At 37.8% G+C, this 25,250-nt stretch overlaps 1 protein-coding gene across 3 annotated transcripts in view; it reads left to right on the top strand.

Annotated features, from left to right (window-relative positions):
* ADAMTSL1 (ADAMTS like 1) overlaps positions 1–25,250 on the top strand; it is a 1,109,873-nt gene that overhangs the window by 829,821 nt on the left and 254,802 nt on the right. For 2 of the 3 annotated variants that reach the window (XM_061425211.1, XM_061425213.1), the window contains 3 exons: positions 5,455–5,566; positions 9,390–9,528; positions 22,234–22,284. In XM_061425211.1, the coding sequence (XP_061281195.1) occupies positions 5,455–5,566; positions 9,390–9,528; positions 22,234–22,284 (302 nt within the window). The remainder of the gene's footprint in view (positions 1–5,454; positions 5,567–9,389; positions 9,529–22,233; positions 22,285–25,250) is intronic. The other variant, XM_061425212.1, reaches the window with a different exon arrangement.

Genomic DNA, 25,250 nt, shown 5'->3' with positions numbered 1-25,250 from the left:
AAGCAGCTAAGGCATATTTATAAATATTCGGTTTGAACCATTTTTAAAATTTAAGAAAGCCATATTAGCAGAAGAAAAAAGCAATAAGTGAGTACTTAAGCCATCAAAGTAGCCAAAATACACTGCAGAATGGGCTTCCCAGATGGCACTAGTGGTAAAGAACCCACCTGCCAATGCAGGAGACATAAGAGACATGGGTTCAACCCCTGGGTCGGGAAGATCCCCTGGAGAAAGGCATGACAACCCACTCCAGTATTCTTGCTCCTCATGGACAGAAGAGCCTGGTGGGCTATGGTCCATATGGTCACAAAGTCAGACACAGACACAGTGACTTAGCACACACACGCAGGCACTGAAGAATAGTAACCAATCATCATACTCAGAACAAGAACACTGATTCACAATTCATATACTGACAACTAAAGAACAGTTATTTCCTAAAGAGCATAATTTTCTAAATGCATTACATTTTCATAGTTGGGGAATTTGATTAGGAAGATTGATAGCATAATTTTTGCCTAAGCACTCTAAGGAATAGAAAGCTGGTGGTTTCTATTTGCAAAGTTAGGATATTTAAGCAGAGATGACACCTTCATATTTCTTTCTGGACAGACTTAAGCATGAAAGTGAAAGTAAAAGTCGTTCAGTTGTATCTGACTCTTTGCAACCCCATGGACTTCTCCAGGCCAGAATACCTAAGTGGGTAGCTATTCCCTTTTCCAGGGGATCTTCCCAACCCAGGGATTGAACCCAGGTCTCCCATGTTGCAGGCAGATTCTTTACCAGCTGAGCCACAAGGGAAGCCCAAGAATACTGGATTGGTAGCCTCTCCCTTCTCCAGCAGATCTTCCCGACCCAGAAATCAAACTGGCATCTCTTGCATTGCAGGCAGATTCTTTTCCAACTGAGCTATCAGGGAAGCATAACCCCATACATAATTCAGCATCCCCCAAATTTTTATTAAAGGTGAAACAATAGGCAGGGCTCCTAAGCAGAAATCACATACACAAAGTTATGAGAGTTCACTTCATGAAGTAAGTTTACAGAACTTTCATGTGTATTCTTCTCCAAGGAGATTCTTCATGCCTGAGGCAGCTTGACTTTGAAATATGGTATCCTCCCTTTCCTAGTTCATGATGCCGTTTGAGAGAAAAAACACTGAGTAGGAATTTTGAAATAGTGATGACTATAATTAAGTACCAAAATAAAATGAACAAATAGTAAAAGCTACAGATACTTGCTACAAGCTAATGTGATAAAGATAGACTTTGTGAAATTTGGGCAGCCTATAATCTTGGGTAGGATTGAAATCATCATTTCCTTTCTCTCATGGAGGCTGAACTTTGGCAAATGTTTAAATACAGATTGATTTCACCCTGCCACCCTGCCTGTCTCTAGATGCCCACCCCATACCTGTCCACCTATGCTTATACAAAGGGAAAACCATTTTTGTAAGCCAAACATTCTAGAGAGAAAACACTAAATTAACTATGGGGGAAAAAAAGAAGTATGTAATGAATAGTGATTCATTTTCCTACTCAACCTTTACAGGTAGTGATTCCTCCAATAAATATGCTTCTTTATGCCAGTCAATTCTAATTACTGTATACTGCATTTCTTGTTGAGTTCCCCACCTTGTTTTACCAATGGTACAGCTAGGTTGAAGACAGAGTCAGAGAACCAACTCCTCACCTTTCTCTGACACTGAGAGTGGCAGGCCCCGGTCCAGTCCTGCCTCCTCTGGCTCCACTCTGCTCAGTTCTCTGCCCTCCTTCTCCATATGAGTGCCGAGACCAGCCTTCCATTAGACCTTAGTTTGCCCTGTCTCAGCATCTTAGTCCTGACACATTGCTTCCACCTCTTTGTTCCTTAGCCAACATTACAGTTATTATTTCCAAAGAAGCATCTCTGATCTACTACCCTACTCAAGTACTTTGGGCAGTAAATCCATAGCCAACATCTCTCATGCAACCCTGAGCCAAGGGCCTGTGGGCTGAACTGTTATCTATGTCTCCCAGTACTGAGGTCTGGCATTCTAGGAGGACTAGAAAACACTATAGGAAGTGTAAAAATAAAGTTGGGTGCTAACATTTTTTTTTCATTATTTTTACTGAATAACCTCAAATCTTAGCATTTCCAACTGTTAAAACAGTGGAAAAATTGAGTCTATGTTTTATTCCAATAATAACTAGCATTTTTATAAGCCTTTTCTGCTACTATCCTGTTTAAAGCGATAGCTTTCATAGGAGGGCAGAAAGTACTATTGGGCAAGGGCTATGTTGTAACAATCTGCTTCTTTTTACGAATTTTATCAACATAATCAATTTTACCAACACTTTATCGAAAAGAAATGATTGGCATCTTCAAGAAAACTTCAAGATGTATATAAAAATGTAACCTTTATTGAATGCCTTTGTGCTGTGTTTAGTTGCTCAGTCATGTCCAACTCTTTGTGACCCCATGGACTGTAGCCCTCCAAGCTCCTCTGTCCATGGGGATTCTCCAGGCAAGAATACTAGAGTGGGTTGCAATGCCTTTCTCCAGGGGATCTTCCCAACCCAGGGATCGAACCCACATCTCCCACATTGCAGGCAGATCCTTACTGTCTGAGCCACCAGGGAAGCCCAAATGCCTCAGTCTACTATATTTTAATTTGGGGATGTTCTCGCAGTTTGTACTAAGTTGCCTCAGTCATCTCCAACTCTTTGCAACACCATGTACTGTAGGCTGCCAGGCTCCTCTGTCCATAGGATTCTCCAGGCAAGAATACTGGAGTGGGTTGCAATGCCTGCCTCTAGAGGACCTTCCCAATCCAAGGATCAAAACCGCATCTCTTATGTCTCCTGCATTGGCAGGTGGGTTCTTTACCACTCTTGCCACCAAATTCTCAAGAAGCTGTAAGGCTTCCAAGAATTTGTCACAAATAATAGTTTGCAATTCTGAAAATGCTTGAAAGGACCATAATCAGTATCATTCATTGGTTGGTTCATTCATACATTCATTCAGCAATTATTTGAATACTTGCTGTGTGCCAAGCACTGTGGATGATGCTGAAGAAAGAGGAGTATGCAAGATGAATGATACTTGCCTTTGCAGAGTTTACAAATGGAAGATAAAGGCAATAGAATGACAACTATACCAATATTAAGTATTTGTAGCCACCTAAGTGAATATTTTGGGGGGCTCCAAAATCACTGCAGATGGTGATTGAAGCCATGAAATTAAAAGACACTTACTCCTTGGAAGGAAAGTTATGACCAACCTAGACAGCATATTAAAAAGCAGAGACATTACTTTGTCAACAAAGGTCCGTCTAGTCAAGGCTATTGTTTTTCCAGTAGTCATGTATCGATGTGAGAGTTGAACTATAAAGAAAGCTGAGGGCAGAAGAATTGATGCTTTTGAACTGTGGTGTTGGAGAAGACTCTTGAGAGTCCCTTGGACTGCAAGGAGATCCAACCAGTCCATTCTAAACGAGATCAGTCCTGGATGTTCTTTGTAAGGAATGATGCTAAAGCTGAAACCCCAGTACTTTGGCCACCTCGTGTGAAGAGTTGACTCACTGGAAAAGACTCTGATGCTGGGAAGGATTGGGGGCAGGAGGAAAAGGGGATGACAGAGGATGAGATGGCTGGATGGCATCACCGACTTGATGGATGTGAGTTTGAGTGAACTCTTGGAGTTGGTGATGGACAGGGAGGCCTGGCGTGCTGCAATTCATGGGGTCGCAAAGAGGCGGACATGATTGAGCGACTGAACTGAACTGAACTGAAACAAGCAGTTAGATATCCTGTATCTGACACATAAGACTGAAAAGTACTAATCTGTAGGCCATGCTCCCCTTCTGTGAAAGACAGGGTATTGCTTCAGCTGTTTTTGCTTTAAAGTAGGGAATCGTATCAATGTTTATTTTAATCAGGAAAAACTGGGATGCTCCATGGGTCAGAATCCTCGCATAATGTGAGATATTCTATAGCTTTCCTCTCATCTTTGCCCTTTGCAATGCTCCTAGATTTTCTGAGGAACATCTCATATTCTCATCCCAGTGCCAAAAACTGATACAGGGGTTAGCACCTGATCCTTCTTTCTTTGCATCCTAGGTGCTTAATCGTTTCTAAACTCAGTAGCAAAATAAAATAAGGCTATCTTAAAAAAAAAGCTGAAGCCCAAACCCATCAATTTTTCCTAGGTAAAGGGCAGTTGGAACAATGCTAAGCTTGAAAACAGTAGCAAAGACGTACGGGACATGAATCTGTGGACTGTTGCTCCTCTAACTGCCAGGATGGAGTTGGAGTAGAAGGTGGTCCACCAGGCTTTTCATAGACCTTCCTTCAGTATAAGAAATAGCCCAAGCCTTGCCTTTGCCCAACTGTTCAAATACTGTATGTCATTTGTCTTTGTAAAAGCAGTGCATTGTTCCTGTTGGATACTTTTCCTTCTCTTTCAGTTTGACTTTGTTTCCTCAACCTGTATTTTTAAACTATTAAAGAATTATTAAGAGTTTGAAAGAACTGCCTCACATTCCCCTCTTTTAAAAAAACAAAAGAGCTATAATTTCCATAAACACCTGTTTTATTTGAAATAAATGATTTTGTAATGTAAGTTGGTGCTTTTCAAAATTTGACTTCTGGACTCTCTACATTTAAATTGCCTGCATCTCTGGGCTTGAACTCAGGAATTTACATTTCAGTGAGCTTACCATTGGTAACTTTGCACATTAAGATCTATCAATCACACCATTGCCAGGAAACTCACAGTATGTCTCAGAGTGAGATAGTGATAGTGAAGTCGCTCAGTCGTGTCGGACTCTTCGGGACCCCATGGACTGTAGCCTACCGGGCTCCTCCATCCGTGGGATTTTCCAGGCAATAGTACTGGAGTAGACTGCCATTTCCTTCTCCAGCAGATCTTCCCGACCCAGGGATCGAACCCAGGTCTTCCGCATTGTAGACAGATGCTTTACTGTCTGAGCCACCAGGGAAGTCTCAGAGTGAGAGGAGCTACTTAATTCTTTAGCTCTTTATTTCTCTTGAACAGTAACAGTATCTTTAGTTTTTTTGAAGCAGATTGCATTTATAATTTTCTTAGAACAAATTATCTATTTCTGAACCTACATTGAAAAATTCACATAATGTTACCTGTTGTACCAGAGAGGGTGAAACTAAAAGAGGGTGAGGGAGTCAGTGGCTTCGGATACACTTGCTAGAATCACACGTTGAGACCTTGTTCTGTGGCCGCAGAACTGAAGTGATGATAGTGATGGTTTCTGCAAGGACCATTTGCTGGTTAGATGGTAAGATGGGTGAAGCTGCCATTGCCCCTTCTCTCCCAGTGTGGTCCTTGACACAACCTGAGACCATCATCACTACCACACATCCTTGTCCAAGCTACAAGGAGCCCAGAGGGCACCCCTCCGTCACACTAGTTCCTGTGCTTTGCCGTTGTCTCCTACAGATTCGCAGCTCGGGGCCTGAGAACAGTACAGTCCAGTTCATCTTCTATCAGCCTATCATCCACCGATGGAGGGAGACGGACTTCTTTCCTTGCTCAGCAACCTGTGGAGGAGGTAATGCTGTTCACTTAGTCTAGAAGCTCTTGGCATCCATGAGGGAAGACTCAGCTGCTTTAAGAATAGAGTTGCTTTAGCATATGGAAGTGCTGTGTGGACCAGATTCTTTCATCTCAATGGGGCCAAGTCCTGAAGCCTTCCCATGAGGTAGATACCTCAGTCCAGATGCCCCATGCATGTTTTCTGGCTGTAGAGTCCCATCAGAGGAAATAGTCTTTCCTTCTTTCCTTGATTCATTCAAGTTCAGAACAAGCAATATCATGGCCTGGCAACAACTTAGTCTGGAGGCAGTTCTGTTCATTTGAGAACAAACTATTCCTCTGGCTGAATGAACTTATCTATTCAGGAAACAGATGAAGATTGTTTGTCAGGTCTTCTGCGTAACATGATGTATCTAAGAAGAATCAGAAATTAATTTAAAGAAAATAGTTTATTACTAGGGAAAAAAAAATCAATGTACTGTAGACTTAGGCTCAGTTCTTTTTCAGCTCTACCCCATCATCCGTGCAATAAAAGGAATGCCACTTGCCTTATTTATACTTTATTTTTTTTCCTTTTTTTTAAATTTTATTTTATTTTTAAACTTTACATAATTGTATTAGTTTTGTCAAATATCAAAATGAATCCGCCACAGGTATACATGTATACTTTAAAACACATCTCTCCTGAAAAGTCACCAGATGAATTCCAATCTCTGCTCCATCATGTCTGTAACATGAACAGCATTTTGTGTTACTGGAAAAGGTTCCCTCCCCACCTCTTTTCTTTAATGATTACTTAAATGGCTACATAATAATTTATTTTGATTATTTTATAATAATTTATTTAACTATATACTTACAGAAGATCATTCATTTCATTTAAACTTTTCTTTTATAATGTAATGAATAGCTTAATACCTAAGTATTTTTCTCCCTTCATATTATTTCCTTGGACTAAACTCATAAGAGTTTCAGAATTTTTGTGGCTATTGGCATATGTTACCAGAATTCTTTCCAGAAGGGTAATCAGCAGTCTATGAATATTTTAGTTTTATTGCCAAGTGAGCCAGTTATTTGTGGAGTACCTTTTTGAAAATTTTGGCAATTTAACGGTTATAAAATTGTATGTCTGTTCCTTTAAAAATGAGCACATGAAATAAATTCTAGCTCCATCTTCATGAAAGCCTGTTAATTGGCACTGTTTAAGTAACTAATCCACACATGTATAACTGTATTATTTTGACAAGAAAAAAGGATAGTACCTCAAAATGGAGACAAATGACTATCCATTAATTCTCATAAAACTATAAGAACATATAAGTCATCTTCAGCTGTGTTACCTATGTCTACATAATGTGAACAAACAGTTGAAAATGAGGTTTTATAGAGCAGTGTTAGATTTTACCTTAAAAATAAGTGTTTTCCCTTGGTTGTTACATAATTATTAATTCAACATTTTAAACATTTCAATAAAATAATGTTTCCAGTCGCTCTGTCTGTGCTACATAGAAAATTACTTTGTTTAAGAAGAAAGTGCCAATTACTTTGATGTTTATGGGAATACGTTGTTTTGATATACCTGTTAATGACTAACACAGGAAGCAGTTTCAAAAAAAGAAATCTAAGAAATTATTTTTCTTTTTTTTTTTAATAAAAACCATGTTTTGAGAGAATAGCACTTCAATAATAGGCCTGTTGTGACAGTTTCACACAGGGCTGCTGTTGGAGTGCAATTACAGTAACCTTGATAATGGCTTACTATATAATAAGACAATTGATGTTAGATTCATATATAAGTCAAACACTTTGGGCTTTATTTTCCTCACATCTAAGTGAAGAAGTAGAACCAGCAGCAGTTCACAAATGTGTTGAGCTCTCAAACCCTTTCCTCAAAGGAAATCATATTAGGAAGCCAGATAAAGGAACATTGCTCAGAGATCTGAAGGATGTAGAAACCAGCCTCTGGTAGCTCATACAGTAAAGAATCTGCCTGCAACGCAGGAGACCCAGGTTCGATCCCTGGATCAGGAAGATCCCCTGGAGGAGGGAACGGCAACCCACTCAAGTAATCTTGCCTGAAGAATTTCATGGACAGAGGAGCCTGGCTGGCTATGCAGACCATGGGGTCATAGAGAGTCGGACACGTCTGAGTGACTAACACTTCCCTCACACTTCATGGACCGTAGTTTGAAAATCTCTGAGGAAATGATCTCTGAATTCCTTTATATGTTTCTAGTTCCAGATTCAACTAGTTGAATATTTTGCTAAGTCTTAAGAATTGCTACATCAAATACCTTGTGAAACTTTAGAAAACACAATTACCTGACCATTTTGGTCCTTCATTTCGTTTTTGTTCTAAGTTTTCATTTCACACACTCTAGAAGAGCTTCCCAGCCGCATTTTTAAGCTGACAAATTATGGTTTTTAAAAATCATAATCTCACATTCAGTGTTTACTTACTGCTTGTGCCCACATTTTACTACATGATAAAATTCTACCCTTAAGTAGAAATGGTTTTCTGGAAACTTTATAAAATAATTAACTTGTCATCAGATTATCTGCTTGAAGCATAATGTAATTGAAAAACAGAAGTATATTTACTTTTATAAAATATCATTTTGCTTTTTTATTTTCTTATGAGAGAAAAAATTAAGTGGAACATGTGTTTTTAGCCATTACTTTCCATACTTTTCATCCTGACAGTAAAATTGTTAAAAGCTCTTTATTTAGGTCTTTAATGAACAATTAATTTTTGTGGGTGGTCTGAGAACACAGCCTCAAGTCAGGAAATCTGGTTTATAAGTCTCCCTCTGATTTCCTGAAATCTTTTGCTAGACTTTTAACCACTCTAAATCTGACTTTCTAACACGTGTTTAACAACAACAGTATTCAACCACTGTCCAGGGGGAATATATTTTGGAGTTGATGAAGGTTACACTGATACGAAAGCCCTAACTTTAAAAAATACTCTATGCACGTTTACTTTTCACCCCAAGAATCTAAGTCTTCATCACCATACCACCAGAAATTCACAGAACGAAAAAGAGGCAGGTAAGAAAAGTAATACATATTGTGAGTAGAATTCAGTATTATTCAGCAGCACAATTTCTTTTTTTTAAAAAAAGAGGATTTCTCTAAACAGTGGAAATTTGCACATGTAAATCAATAAATATTGGCTACACAATTAGAAATGGCAAAGGATTTTGAAACAAAAGTTGAACAGTAGGAAGTTTTTGGTTTTGTTTTGGTTGTATAGGAAAACCTGAGATTTCACTATTTAGGTCTTGGTCATCAATTCATATCCATTCAGTCCATTCAGGTTGAATTTAGGCAAAGGAAAACACATGTTTCCAGGTAGGTAGCTGATTCTATATTATGGGTCACCACTGACCAAGAGGAACAATGTTGGGATTAATTTTTTTGAGGGGGGGAGTTTATTCACCCTGATGCCCCAAGTACAAGGGAGGCAGTTTTGCATCCTTACATGAGATGGTTTGTAAATAAATATCTGGATACAGAATTTTGGATACAGAATTCTATGTTAGACTTTTAGATTATATAAAGCAAATTAATAAAAATAGTTCTTACAGTAGTCTTATAGCTTTACCCTTATGTAGTTCAAACCCTATGGTATCATTTAATTATTAAAAGTTGGGGAAAACATAGCATTTGAGACCTGTAAAAATTAATGAGCCTTCCATTTATCTCTCTTTGGTCCTGGAAATGACTGGGAGCACTGGGAAAGAATTTTCATTAATATGAAATGGGCAAAATCGCCTAAGGGAATACATTGCATTGATGTATACATTGAAACTTGCCCGAATGGCTTGATACCACAGGTTACCAGCTAACATCGGCTGAGTGTTACGATCTTCGGAGCAACCGTGTGGTTGCTGACCAGTACTGTCACTATTACCCTGAGAACATCAAACCCAAGCCTAAGCTTCAGGAGTGCAACTTGGATCCTTGTCCAGCCAGGTCAGTCACATTTACCAGTTTATTTACTATAAACATAAATCAAGTTCAAATAAGCTTCTTGAATTAAAAAGCGTTTAGTTTAAAATAAGTAAGTGCTGCTGCCCAGTGTCCATTTTTAGTCATGGGTTATTAGGACCCATGCCTCTTACTCTTGCTGCTGTAGAATGCCACCTCAGGGTCCACGGGTTTTCCATTGATAGAGCTGCAGGTAAAGCACTCTGCAGAGACATTTTGTCTTCTGATTTCATTCCATTCTGGTGACTTGTTTCTACTCTTAACAAACGTGATGCTACAGTGTTCTCAGGATTCTTTGAGATGATCAGAGCAGACCATATTTCAGGGTCACAGTTGACCCTATTTAGCCTGTGGTGGGCCACACCAGTGAACCAGAATAAAAATCAGCCTTAGAACAGTTCTTCCACATTTAAATAAGCTCAGCCTTTGTTGAATAGAAAGCAGGGCTTATTTCTTATAGGTTTTTTTAAAAGATCTTTTTAATTAGAAGCCCTAAAAAAACACTTGACACCTTCCACATATGTTTACTTTGGGGAAACCATAGTTGGCCCTCAGTTATTTGCAGGATCAAGAATCAGACTGATGAATGAAATATTCCAGATGATAAGTAGTCATAGAAGTATGGGTCAGGGATCTTTTCATGGTGAACATTTGCTTTTTTAATTTCAACACTTCCTGGTAATTCTCTTTGTTAATATGGCTTACTCATCCTCAACAAGTGGGAGAGGATGTATGAAAACTCTTCTACAAAACTCATCATGTAGACCGAAAGATAGGGAATCCTTTCCTAGAGCCTTGGATTTCTGAGGAACACCTCAATTATTTTTTTTTTAAATAATAGCTTACTAATTATATATTCATAAAATTTGAATAGGTGAACTACTACATGAGCCAAGTGGATTAAAATTACTCTACCTTTGAATTGTAGGCAATTTGAGTTTTTGTTTTCTGCTGTTAATTTTCTAAAGTATATTTTCTTGTATTCTTTCTGCCTCACATTCAGAAATTCTTAATTCTACATGTGATATGAAATTTCTAATATTAATTTACTCATAGAAATCATACTATCTAGCTGGTAAAAGTGAACTCAAAATAACAGATTTTCATTAAAGAAACAGAAGAATAGATATTTTATAAATATATAATTTAGGTGAAGTTTAACTTTGCTTCATATTCCACCAGAAAATTGCATTTTAAAGATTGGATATGGTATAAAAACTAAATGAGGTAAGAAAATTTTGCTTGGACCTCTTTATTTTGGAAATATTAAGGATATGAGGTATTTTTAGCCAAGATAATTCTAACTCATGCAATTCAACCCTAGTTTAAAGTTTTCTACTTATTATATGCATCTTTATCCATATCTATACCAGGAGAACCAGTGAGTGAAAAGCATAATTATCTAAATTCAAACAGTTTGACTTAGCCATAGAGAGATTCTGAAGCTCTTATATATAGTTCCAAGAAAATGTATATGTGTATTTCTAGGAGAAATGAAGGATTCCCTTCCCATAATGGCATATAAAGCTTTTCCCCTCTACTCAAGAAAAAAAACTTCAGTGAAGAGATGGTCATAAAAAACAGCTGTGAAATAAAAGTATTTTTTAACAATTTTAAGAAACACGTTTATAGTCAGAAAAAAATCTACTCATTTTCTTCTGGCTTCTGATTTTTACCCATCTTCTGTTGGAGTAATATTTTTGGCCTATTTCTTATTATTCAAGAGCAAAAGGCCATTCTACATTGAAGGAATTTTGTAAAATTGATGCTTTTTCTATGTCTGTGTTATTTTAAAACATCTAATACAGCACATGTATAAATGTTGGGACAGGTGGCTATTAAAAAAGAAAGAAAGAAGTGGGAAAAGGAGAAAGGAAAAATAAGTGAATATCAGGATGCTGCTTTTTTATTACAGAGGTAATTAAACAAAGCTGTAAAAATTAAGACTGAGCAGAAAGAGAAGTTTAAGAGGAAACTGCTTTAGGAAATGTAGATACTCTAGTCTGAGGGTAAGATAATGCACAATTGCTATGAAATTCACTGAACTCATTTACACACCTGGGATCAGAACAACCTTTCTGAATTTCGAGAGAAAATAAGAAGTGATAGTCTGAGAAAAGGAGTTAAAGAAACTCAATAAAATAAGTCTGCCTTCCCATCAGGCATAGCAGAATCAAGCACTCAAGGAACTGTTTTCTAACTATAGATTTAACTGTCTAATAGTGACATTAAGGGCTTCCCTGGTGTCTCAGATGGTAAAGAATCTGCCTGCAATGTGGGAGACCCAGGTTCAATCCCTGGTTTGGGAAGATTCCCTGAGAAGGGAATGGCTATCTACTCCAGGTATTCTTGCCTGGAGAATCCCATGCATTCTCCCATGGACAGAGCAACCTGGCAGATTACAGTCCCTGGGGTCGCAAAGAGTCAGACAGGACTGAGCAACTAACACTTTGACTTTTCTAGTGACGTTAGACCAACACCTTTGTTGGTGACAATAAACTAACCCCTTTGTGTCCAAACTTAGAAGCCCCTAAAAGGGAAAACACAAGATGTATTTACAACAGATAAAGTCACATATTTTGGCATTTCAAAAGAAATTTATTAGTCATTGAGGTAGTTCTTTACTTTTCCTGTATTATACTAGGATTGTTAGCCTATTATTTGAAAGCAAAATCCCATTTAGGTAGCCACATTTATTCCCTGTCAAGATTGGGAAGTACCATGGACAGCAAAAAGACCCTTCTGGACCTTATTTTTCTCACCCACTAGTGGGGGTGAGAAAGTTATTTGTTGCATTAAATTAGTGATTTTCCAACTGTGCCCTATAAGCTGTTGTTCCATGGAGTTGCGTCATTAAATTTCATTTTATATATTTTGAAGTATCTTTAAACAATAACTCACAAAAAATATACTCAAACATAAACTAATCTTAACTTGTTCAGGCTAAGCTAAATTGTAAAAATTGTTGTAGCAATAGTAAAAATATTTCACTACCAAAGGAAATACTTTTTGCCCTCATTGTTAAGTTCTTCTATTAGGATCTGTTTAACTGAAAAAGTAAATATCCTAAGATTAAGGTGAACTATAAAAATTGTTAGCATTAGCAACTGCTTCTATGGAATAAGAATTTTCTCATTACTACACATATAAAACCAAAATAGCTCAGAAATAAACAGGATGTGATAACCATTACTATAACCCTTAACGCCCGATTTTTCTGTTTACCAGAATAGCCTCACTGTTCTCATTAATTTGCTTTGTAACTAGTCGATGTTATACATTTGAACTAATGAATGACATCACTTACTCATTTCACTCACCAACAGCATCCATAGGTCTCCATGGTTGTAGATGGATTCATCTAGTCGTTCTTGGGGCTAAAGAGATGGTTGACATATAGCCTATTCTTTCCAAATAATTTTTATGTTTTCATGGCTTTTTTCTGATTCCTCATGCACTAACTCAGAAATTTTGATACGTTAAAAGACTATAATGAAAACAATAAAATTCACTAATAATTTCCAGTTGCCACAGATAATCCAGTTTTATCTGTAGCTCATAACATAGGTAAGGATATTCTTATAGATAGAATTCAGTGACTTAGCATTCTTGGTTTCCATTATTCAAAAGCAAGCCTGAATGTTTGTGACATGTAGTAACTTGACATTTTGCTGAAACAGGAATTTGAATTCCTCTCACTGTATGACCAAATTGAGCTTACCTGGTGGCCAGCTGCTCCATCCCAGAAAAGCTGTATTGCTCTCTGCTGGTGTCGTTTATACAGTCACTTTAATGACGTGATAAAATACTTTGCTTCCAGGCCAAAAACAGTCTCAAAAAGGAAGCCAGAGCAATGCTTATAATGAGAAGGAAGAGAAAGTGAAGTTAAAACTTTAATGACATTTAGCTGAAATGAAGACTGTTTCTCACTGGTGCCTCAGAGCTATGGCATCTCGTCAAATACTATATACACATATGCTATATGTTTTAGTAGTGGTCCCAACATGGGCACTCCCAGAAGTCCAGAGGCATGTCACTTCTGGATATCAGAGATCTGGGCATGTTTAACTTGCAGGAGCCTGGTGGGCTACATTCCATGGGTCTCAAAGAGTCAGACACGACTGAGCACACTGCTTCACTGATTTAACACTATAGTTCCTAAGATGCTTGTAATCTTATCAAATATAAAATCCTTGTACTTGCCATGCTATAATCATAGCTTCCATTTTACACGAGAGAAAATTGTTGTTGTTGTTGTTGTTAACACAGTACCTGCTGCTTTATGCAATAGTTTGTGTGACCGTTGCTTCTTGGTCCAGTCGACCATGTAGCCAGAAAGTTTCCAAATGTATGCCCGTGGTTCAGCAAAAACTAAAAAGGCATAGTTTTAGTTCCACTAATAAGCACCTTATGTTTTCTGAGTATCTTTCAGTGTAAAAAAAAAAAAAAAGCTACATTTGGCCATACATATCTCAGTCTAGGAGACTGGTGAGACTGTTAAGGCTGTCTGGGGGAAATTGTGCAAGACATTGTTTGTGAGAAGATCAGAGAACCACCTTTTCAGATTTTTTTTTTTTTTTTTGGCACAGACTTCTGCTTTTCTCTCCAAGGCAGTAATGAAGGGGCTTAAATTGGCAAGGGTCGTTCAAGCGAAAACTGCTCTCACTCATCACACTATCATGGTCACAGTCATTAGCAAACAAATCTGGTTTTTGCTGAAACTACATCCAGATTCTCCCTCCCCTCAAGGAATTCAGAGCAACAGTCCTAAGCAAATGCCCAAACTTGTATACCCCAAGTTGCAGTTCTTGGTGAGTTCAAGTGGACTTTTGTGTCCAGCTCCACTTAATTTGACAGCACATTGCATAAGTCACCCCTGGCCATGGACCAAAGTGTGAACAAAAGCTCAGAATTGAATCCTAATGCAACTGAAATCCTGAGGCAAGAGAAATCTGCATGGTGAGTGGCAGTGTGTGCAGTGGACGTGTAAAACCCAGTCACACTCGCTTGGTGACTGACTAGTCCAGTGGCGATACAGTGGTCATTACGGTACCATGGCGACTAGGAAGGCAGCTCTGGAGCGACACAGCTTGGCTTGAGATCCTGGTTCTGTCACTTACTGGTTTGAGTAGCCTTTGGCGAATTACTTGTTCTCGCTAAGCCTCAGTTTTCTCATCCTCTGAAGTAAGAATAATAGCTACTTACCTCATAGAGTTGTCATGAGGAATAAATGGTGTAATACTTTTAAAGAGCTTAGCAGAGTGCCTGACACATGATAAGCACTCAATAAATATTAGTGGCCGCAGCTATTATGACTAAGATCACGGTTATGATAATGTTGATGTTACTTCAGAGAAACTCCTAAACTCACCAAAAAATCAGCTTTCTCCTCCATGATAGGAGTTGGAACTCTAAAATTGTATATGGGGCTATAAAGATAATCCTCTGTTGTTGTTTTAGCAACAAAAAGTACAAATTCCTAGGAAATAGCTTCATGAAAGCAATTCATATTTATCAGATTTTTTAATAAATATGACCCCGAGAAATTAAGATAATTAGCAACTCCTAAAATCTCAATGTGTCATTATCTAAAATCTCCACTCAACCACTTAACCATCTGTGAGACATTGCCTTTTAATCTTCATGGGGTTTATACCTTGTCTATCTCCAAAACGGGAGAACTCAGTGTAAGAGCTAAAAAGTGGTTTATTCAGTAAGCAGTTAAAGTATCATGAAATGTTTTCCTAGTCACAAAGCTCTTGTTTTATTAAAATAGGCAAATTATCTAGAGAAGTGATAACTTCCTTCTTTTCTCTCAATCTCATGAATGAGCAATAAAAAAATACCATTGTAAAATCTCATTTGCACTTTCATGCATTTATGATGAGATAAATAAAGCAGAATTCTGTTGCTGTTTAGACAGCATCGTCATACCCGTCCCAGGTTTATAGACCTCATATCCATCATCAGAGAATCCAGGCAATCAGCTCTAACTCATTTATTGGGACAATTCAGTTATTCCACCAAGCCAGCTCATCACTAATAATAATGATCACTTTGTATATGTAAAGAATAATTATTTATGGAGTTCTTTTAATTAATTTGTGAGTGAATAGAACAGGTATTATCATCCTTCTCATTTTTAACTTCAATCTATCAGTTTGGCTTTACTAACTTTACTGAATTTCCCTAGGCCTTAGCTTTGCCATCTGTCAAATGAATGTAGTATTCCTGTCATAGAGTAACTATAAGGAGTAAATAGGATGATGCATGTAAAGCTCCTTGCAGGATGCCAAGCACTCAACAAAATTCAGTTATCGTTACTGAGAACCAATCCTATAAAATGGCTTCTTGCCAATGTTACTTCTACTTGAAGTTTCTACAGTGCTTTCACATCCTTTAACTCTGTTCAGTTTTACCTTCTCTAGGAGGTCAGTAAGACAGAGATAATCATCTGTATTTACAGACAAAAAACTAAAGCCCAAAGAGATTATGAGACCTGCTCCAAGTCAGGGTGGGCAAAGAAAAGCTGAATCATGAACCTAATCCAGAGAACCTCCTGTATTACATGAACTCTGATCACCCAATTGCTGGTGTTGCAGGATGCCTTCGGCAACCCATAAGATCTGGTTTAAGCCCACTATAGACCTCCACAGCCAGCACAGCACTGCCAACCATATCAGTGCAAAACTTGGTGCCCTGGATCTTTGAATTGACCACATATGCCGATTAAGAAAGCCTCTTTTGTGTAAGTGTAAATACTGATGTTTACTCAAATCAAACAATTAGCAAATCACTTAGGTCAGTATGAGAAGAGCTAAACAAAGCCCAGGGAAATATTAGTCCCATTTATTTAAAAGCAATTCTGAAATTACATTCATTGATATCAAGAACATTTAACCATGGAAATATAGTTGTGAGGAAATTATGATATTTTGGATCAAATGATCAAAAACTCTCCATTAGTTGGTCCTATAGCAAGAAATGAATATATATGTTTAAAATGTTTTCAAATCCTGGACAGTGAAGCAGGGTTCTTTTGGTCTGGTTCTTAAAGATAAATGAATGTTGATGGGTACCATGTTACCATGTGGTAGGTACCATGTTGAAAAAAGTTTTTAACCTATTTATAGAATGTTTCCTTGTTTTCTAGATCCTAATTTGCCTCTCTAAATGACAGGGAAACCTGCAGGGTTTCATAAAGTAACCAAATTTCAAATAGGAGAGCTTTTGAGTTGAGTACCTAGTTTAGTGGTTTTCAGTCTGTGGACCACAGAACTCTGAATTCTGTCCTCAGCAGCCAGTACAAACGGGACAGATAAGATAGAGTTCCATGAGATAGGTTTCCAGGCACTCGTTCTTCATCATAAAGCTCCTGATTTCATACAATACTTAGATTTTGCAGAAAACCAATGCAAAAGTCCAAACGTAATGCACTCAAAAGTCACTCAGAAAGAGAATTAGCTGAGTAGAGAACAGAACTTGTATCTCCCAATTCCTCAGGGGGCCCCTGTCCTCATTACACCATGCTATTTTGTATTCTGCCACTCATGAGAAAGCAGATGCTTGAGTCTCTTCCAACTTTTTATTACTTTTCTCCTCCCCCATTATAAACAGTTGCTTAGGAAGAGATTGGTTTCTATTGCCTTGTAGTTGTTGAGAGATTACTCTCTTCTGTGCCAGAACTGTTCCCACCACCCACAATTTCATTCATCTTTTTACCGAGTACCAATCCTGTGCCAAGTTCTGTGCTTGGTACCATGGCAAGTTCAAGTCAACCAGAATCTGGACCACAACACTACCCAGGGGAAGTTGAGTTGAACAGTTACGAAACAGCATGCTCTCTGAAAAGACACATGAGACAAACAGGGAAGAGAAGATTGTTTTAAAAACCGTCATGGCTGTTTCTGGGAGATGCCCAACAGAAGAGATGTAGAGTTTAGCCAAGCAGCTTAGAAACACAATTGCCATTCAATTATCTTCCTCTGTCCCAGGTCACCCAGTCACCCCTGCCTGCAGAGCAGCCAAAGCAGTCTCTAAAATAGTCTGCCCTTAACACAGATGGCAGAGCTAGCAAAAAACAAGGAGTGGGACTAGAGACGTGTGGCATCTTTAGTGCAGCTTGTTTAGGAGTTTCTTTAACCTTGTTCATTTGCTTTCTTTCATTCAGGATGGTAGTTGTATTGCTTGCTTTTATGTATGCATGTCAATGGCATGATTTCATTGGCTGATTATTTACTAACTGCCTCTGTGCAGAGAACTGTGTTAAAAGATAGAGTAAAGAACCAATATGGAGTCCAATACAGTATTGTAAAGTTAAAAAATAAAATTAAATTAAAAAAAAAAAGAACCAATATGGATTTTGTCCCATGGTGTTAAACGAAAGAAAATGTTTACATGGTTAAAAGTTAGTAGGCAGTTAGAAGTGATGAGGGGAGCTTGTGCTATGGGTGTTTGAAAAAGGAAGAGAAAATTGTCTGGCTAGATGTTGAGAGGAAACATAAGGACAGGCTTTAGAAGAGGTAGCACTTGATTTCACCAGGTGTTATGGACATCACTGGGAAGTAAAGTATCTGTTGCTATGACAATAGTGAGCTGGATTGGAGCAGGCAGTGCCTGCAGGCAGAGAGATCTGTTAGGAGGATAATGCAAAGGGGCCTAGATTCACGTCAGAGAGATACATTTGGCAGACATCACAACAGGAAGAACTCAGTGTCTATAGGGAACATGGGAAAGAGAGGAAGAAACGATGACCCATATTGCCCAGCCAGGGTGGATGGGAGAAGGGCAGTGTTCTGAACAGTAACAGTGACCACAGGAGAAGAGACACTTTGCAGGGGAAGATAATGAATTGTCTGAAAACGATGAGTTTGACAAACTGAGAGCACAGCCAGCTGTCAGAATGTCAGAAATGAGGCTCTGCGGCCCCAGAGAAGAGGCAAGAGGTTGTGAGAGATGCATTGAAAGGGAATGTTGCAGCCATGAAAGCGGCTCCTTATGATTCTTTTCCAGAAGAACCCAGAACCTGGCAAATTAGATGCTCATGGAATTAATAGTTATATTAGGGCTTTTCTTGGAAAGAAAAATTTATCACAATAAGTAAATTTCACACCTGAGTAGTGTGAGCCTGAATATGGCTTGATTTTTAAAGTCAAGGATATTGTCCTAAAATAGCTCCTGAGATGGTTTCAGGACACAGACTCAATCATCTTTAAATGATATGTGGGAATTGAGATGACAGCCCTATTTCATCCATTTAGATCATGCTTTCAAATGTTTCTGTCTTTTTCTTTCTCAGAGTTGAATTTTGTTTTACTTAAATGTTCTAATTCCTGAAAATAGACAAGCATAAAAAGGAAGAAAGGGAAAAAAAACCCCTTAATCTAAACACCAGGAACTAACAACTGCTTTCAGTCCTTTTCTAATATATTTGTACGCACATACATACACATATATATAGACTTTACAAAAATGATTATATAGACAATATATACATGAGTTTTCTTTGTATTGTGGATTACATTGTCTATTCTATTTTGTACTGGATTTTTTCAGTTGACGTTGCATTTGAACATTTTCCATGTCATTAAAAAATGGTTCAAAAGGCTTCATGTTATATACTGCATACTATTTCTTTCTATAAATTTGTCATGACAGGGAGCATTCTAGTGTCATTGGACACGAGCTATGAGAGGATGATGTGCGAGTCTTTCTTCTACTTATACCACATGAGTTCATGGTGACCCCTTCTTCATCTCATCTTCTCTTCTTCCCATCATGACCCCTGATGTGGGAGACTTTAGGTGGAATTGGGTCACTGTCCTACATAGAAATTACATGAGCAGTCAGAATAGTGAAGGCAATGGAGAATGAATCATTTTACCCCCAAACCAACTATTCATTCTATTTTCCCTTATGATCATTTTTAAAATTATTTTTGCCTCCTTCCCCATCCCCTCCTATATTCAGACACATGTCTGAATACATACATACACATGCATGCACACACATGCACACGCAAAGCAAGACCTAAGCATGGAAAGAAGAATTTCTTAGAGTCCCTAAATGATGTTCTTTTTCATCATTCTTCAGTAGGTACACTTTGTCTAAGAGAAAGATAAAGTGCCTTAAGAGTGAGCAATAGAAAGTAGAGTTTAGGCAGCACTGCCTGGCCCTCTGTGAAAGTGTGGTGAAAGGCCAGGGCCATGGCATAAACCCCAAGAGAGAGCGGAGCCCATGCACATGAATATGCATCAACAGGACTGGACAGAGTACCATTGTTTTGATATCTTTCTGTTTTCACAGGTGCCATGGAGTCATTTTATGAGTCTTCACCATGACCTATGCCATAGAAAGACAAATATAGCTATAGTTTTGCTGAATCCAGATTTAAAGCTTCTTGTTCAAACAGAAACATAATTTCTAAATCAGTCCAATGCGAAGCCCAACATCTTGAATTCTATAACTCCCTCTTTTTTCCCCTTCTTTTCTTCTAGCCTGTCTCCTTCAATATTAGTACTTCCATTTTAAATATCATCAGCAGATAAATCAGTTGGCAGAGATCTGCAACAGTTCATTCTAATATTCAGAATGACAAATCATAACTATAAATCTTTCCAGGAAAGAAGGCTGCCATATACATTTCTGCATTTAGATCTGGATATAGGCATGAGAAAAGATACTAGGGTTAGCAAAAATATAACTGCAAAGTCAGTTCTATGCAGTCCTTAATTATCTACTATCAGACCTCGGTTAGTAGAACTTTGGAAGGTTGGAATTCTATCAAAAACAGTTCTTTTAGAAAAAAATTTTCCTTAATGATTAGGCAGAATTACTGGGACATGATCACATGATCCTAACAAAAGACAGGAGTTACCTTTCATATCTGATTTCTTGTCAAAGTAAGACCAAAACGAATAGGATGTTTCTGTATCTTGGAAAAACATGGAGAAAAGTTTAATGTTAATAATATTCATCCCATTCTTGTGTTCATTAAGAGTCGTGCAATTTTGAGCTTCCTCTAAAGGCATCATTCATTTTCATGAACATTGTTACTGAAGGGTAGCGCACATACATGTACCATGAAAACTTAATCATACAAGTGAATACCTTTAGTCATTCAAATCAACTAAAGAAAACTCAGTCATGTGAGATAACTAAATTAGTTCTCCAATATTTGTACTTCTTGAGAAATCTACATTCAAAGATTTGTTTCCCATTTTCTCTCAAACTTAATTTTCCCTTACCTTTTAGTAATTTCTCCAGGAACTACCCTTTTTATTACTCCGTCTTTCCTTCTTATCTGTCATGAGGTCCAGCCAGTACTATTTTTTTTCTTTCTGTTCCATAGTACACCTAGCTCACTGTTTCTACCCAAAAGCTTAGATTTGCTAGCCGTATTAAAATCACATGCTATATCATTCTGTATCAGAGCATAAGATCAAAGTGAGTCTTAATGTGTTCATTTTTACATTAACATGTTACTGAATATGGATATATAAATATATACTCACCCATTCATCCCAGATTAGAATACGTGAGTTCCTTCAGTTTTCAGAAGAGGAAGTTGCTATCATTTGCCAGTTGTAAAATAAGTGCTCACGACCTACCATGCTTTGCCCCAGCAAATACAAGACATCCACGGATTGAGCTCAGTCTCCCACTCTTGATAGAGAGTTTGTTGTACTAGCCCTTTTATCTGAGATTCACGAGTCATAAGTCTCCCACAAGTTAGGGGGCCCAGCAAGAAGAGTCTTGTCAGTTGGAGGCTTTACTTGAAATCAGTGAGGTAGGTTCGTGTACTTTATTAGAGTCCTAAAGGCCTCTGAGGACTCCCACATAGTCTATAATATCATATCTTGTGAATCCATTAGCCATATAGCCTAAAATATCATTTCTTCTGGCTTCTTTAGTCTTTATCTTTAAATCTCACAGGTTTCCCAGGGCACCAGATATACTAACAACAGTCAAAACAATCACAACCACCACCAGTTAACACCATATCACATTTTATAGACCACCAAAAAAGATGTTTCATCTTTATTATCTCATTTTAACTGCCCTACCTTTGTTTTGGTAGGTAATGTGCTTTTGTTGATAGTTGCCTACTGTGTTCACTCGTTCCCCTACCCTTTTTAATATAACCAAGTGGCTGCTCTCCAGATTTTACTCAGGTCCTTAGATCTGCCAAAAGTGCATTACCTATTTGCTAATGCACGGTACGTAGTATTGTCAGTCCCCAGGTACATACTCTTACATATAGCTCTCTTTCATCAGGAGCAAGACAGTAACTATAAAATTGCTTGGTGAGCATCTGGAAGTAACATTAATAATGATGATCATAATGACCTCATAGGATGTATAATTGGGGGGATTAAAGAACATTTACAAGCTTATTGTGTCATAGTTAATGATGAGGTGCCAAGTTTTCTTGCCACCACCCTTTCCCCTGGTATTTCCTGCTTGGATCAGAGAACTAATTATAGTAAACGGTGCCCTGTCAAAGAACTTGCCCCATCCTCAAATGGATGCTAGCATAAAGATATTGAACTGTTTTAGTGTTGTTTTTTTAGAGACAATTTATTAATGTTATTTTGCATTTGTCTAAAAAATTGTTTAATGTAATCATTTAGTGTTTATTTTATTGTGTGTACCTTCTACTCAGAGGGTTGGCATTATTGTTCCTAACAGTGACGGATACAAGCAGATCATGCCCTATGACATCTACCATCCCCTTCCTCGGTACGTAAATCAATCATCCTGATGCTAGAATTAGTAACTCAGTGTTCTGCTTCTTATATATATACTAGATTTTGTGTTTTTCTGTAAAAAAATAAGATGGTAGATAGTACATTTTGCAATCCCTCCTGAACTTTGCTTTTGAATAACACTGGTCTGCTCAGACTGTAAGCTTGTCATTCAAAAACCGTTTTAAGATAGGATTGGATTACATTGCAGTGGACACAGTAATTCACTCTGATTAGATACAGTGTATGGGTTTATGTTATGTCTTTCTTTCACTCCCTTTGTCCTTTTCTGTGTTTCCTCTGCAATAGGACCCTAGTCATTAAAGCACTGTTGCTAACTGTTAAACAAACACTGCCTGAATTATTATCCAAATACCGCAAATGTGAAATTCCAGATGTGGTATTACTCTGCATAGGGGCTTTGAATATCCTTCTTTTTGTTCCAGAGAAATTATCATTAAATACAAAAAGGCAGTTTATTCATATCCTTATTGTTCATAACATTTGATGGGGAGGGGAGTTTTGTTATTTTCCAAAACAGAATATTCCAGGTACTGCATTGCTTTTTTAAAGTACAGTATTTTCTAAAACTAGAAAATATCGTTAAAGTGACTGAGAAACTTTTCAAAGAACTTATTCTCTTTATTAATATATTTATAAGAAAACTGGAGAAGCTGAAAAACATGCTAGCTACTGAGCATATCGCCTGCCACCTTAGAAACAGCCCCCCAGAGAGCAGAAATTAGACTTGGGTTTGAAGCCACCTCTGTGCTAAGCAAGACCTTTGCTCTGTTGTCCTCACTCACTGGGACTTCAGAGAGTTAGCTGCTGTTTAGAACCCAAGGTTTAAATCAGATCACAAATAGTTGGAAATAATCCATGGTGGTTTGTTCCATCTCAAACTAAGCAAAGCCCCCAAAATAATTATATTTGGAACTGTAAAATAAAGCAAAGTTTGATTGAAAATCTTCAAATAATTTGAATTGAAGTACAAAAAGGGGACCTTGAGGTTTTTTAGTTCAGCTGCCCAATGATGCTTTATTCTCCCACTCTTCACATCCACTCAGCACACATGTATAAACACATATATTTACACAAATAGGCATGAATGTGTATTTACTGCAGATGCTTCCCTCATAGCTCAGTTGATAAAGAATCTTCCTGCAATGCAGGAGACCCTGGTTCAATTCCTGGTTCAGGAAGGTCCTCTGGAGAAGGGAAAGTCTACCCACTCCAGTATTCTGGCCTGGAGAATTCCGTGGACTGTATAGTCCATGGGATCACAAGGAGTCTGACACAACTGAGCAACTTTCACCACTCACTGTAGATGCATTCCAATATATGTATGTGTGTATATATACATATATGTATACACACACATGTACATGGGCTTCCCTGGTGTCTCAGCAATAAAGATTCTGCCTGCAATGCAGGAGACTAGGGTTTGATCCCTGGATCAGGAAGATCCTCTAAAGGAGGGCATGGCAACCCACTCCAGTATTCTTGCTTAGAGAATCCCATGGACAGAGGAGCCTGGCAGGCTACACTTCATAGGGTCACAAAGAGTCAGACACGACTGAGAGACTAAGCAGCAGCAGCGTACATACACACGCACACACATATAAACCAATGTAAGTGTTATCCAGGCTCTACTTAGATACTGCCAGTGACTGGCATGAAACTTACTTTTCACCATTTTAGGGGTGGCGTAAAGAAAGGGGGCACTTGGTTAATGCTATATATAATTGCTTAGGGATTTTTTTTAAATGTTTTTCACTGAAGAGTTACTTCATTCATCAGCTCCCTCCCTTTTTCCTATGCCTATATTGATAAAGACAATAAATGACTTTAGAATGCTACTGTTGTATCCTTTTGCTGGTTTGATCCAGAACCAAACATGAAAAAAAAAAATGGAATGAAAACAGAGAAATATCAATTTAACTGAACCAAGATTTCTTTGATTTCAACCCCCATATCTGTAAAGTAAGTATTCATAGGACACATGTATCTGGCTGTGCAAAGGCCATGTGATTCGAGATAAAGGCATAGTTGGGTGTCAGGGGTAAGAACATCAAGTTGATGTTTGTCCTGTAATGGTACTCCTCAATTTCTTTCATGTCTATGATCTCTCCTGTTTATATTTCTCTGGTGTGACTAATGCCTGTCCTAGGTTAAACTTGATTTCTTATATATTCGGATGTCCCCCAAGTGCCTGAAGATGTATTCTTAGTGACAGATTGAGATGAACGTGCTTGATGTTTGCTTGCACCCTGTCTTATGCACACTTTGGCCTGTCCATGCATCACAATGGGAAAAGACAACTAGACGACAGACTATATTTCTTAGCCCATGCACTTCTGTTACTAAATTAATTCTGAAGTTAGATATTCTGCTTTAGTGATAAAGCCTTAGTAAATGGAAGCTATTTCTATGAATATTTCTATGGATATTCTTCTTTCTTAAGAAGAATAAAGACTCAAAATGTTTCTCAGAGGGCAGCTACTTACTGATCAAGACTGCATACTGAAATTATTTCAATGTGTTTAAGACCACAAGTATAGATACAAAACACAGTGAATGAATTTTTAATTGTTTTTTCTTGCTTTCAGTCTTTGACTATAATCATATCTGAATATAATTTAAGAACACAGTCTGATGAATTATCTTTAATTTATAATTAATATTTGCAATTTTTCCACGTAATCATTAATTTTGAGAATTTCTTAAACTAAATACACAATGGACTTTAAAAAGGAGTTAAAATATATGACCTCATCTGTTATTCTTCTAGGGCAAGATTCTTGGATATATATATATATATTTTCCAAATACTTACCTGGTCCCTGTTTTGAGATATCCTAACTGGTGTCCTCTCTGAGCTTTTGTTATACTTTCTTTAAAGAACAAAGATGTTTTGCTTTGAAATTCCACATAATCCTATTATTATGCAAGGATCCGCAT

Source organism: Bos javanicus, chromosome 8 (assembly GCF_032452875.1).
Source record: "Bos javanicus breed banteng chromosome 8, ARS-OSU_banteng_1.0, whole genome shotgun sequence".
Lineage (NCBI taxonomy): Eukaryota > Metazoa > Chordata > Mammalia > Artiodactyla > Bovidae > Bos > Bos javanicus.
This window is presented reverse-complemented; position numbering and strand designations above follow the sequence as displayed.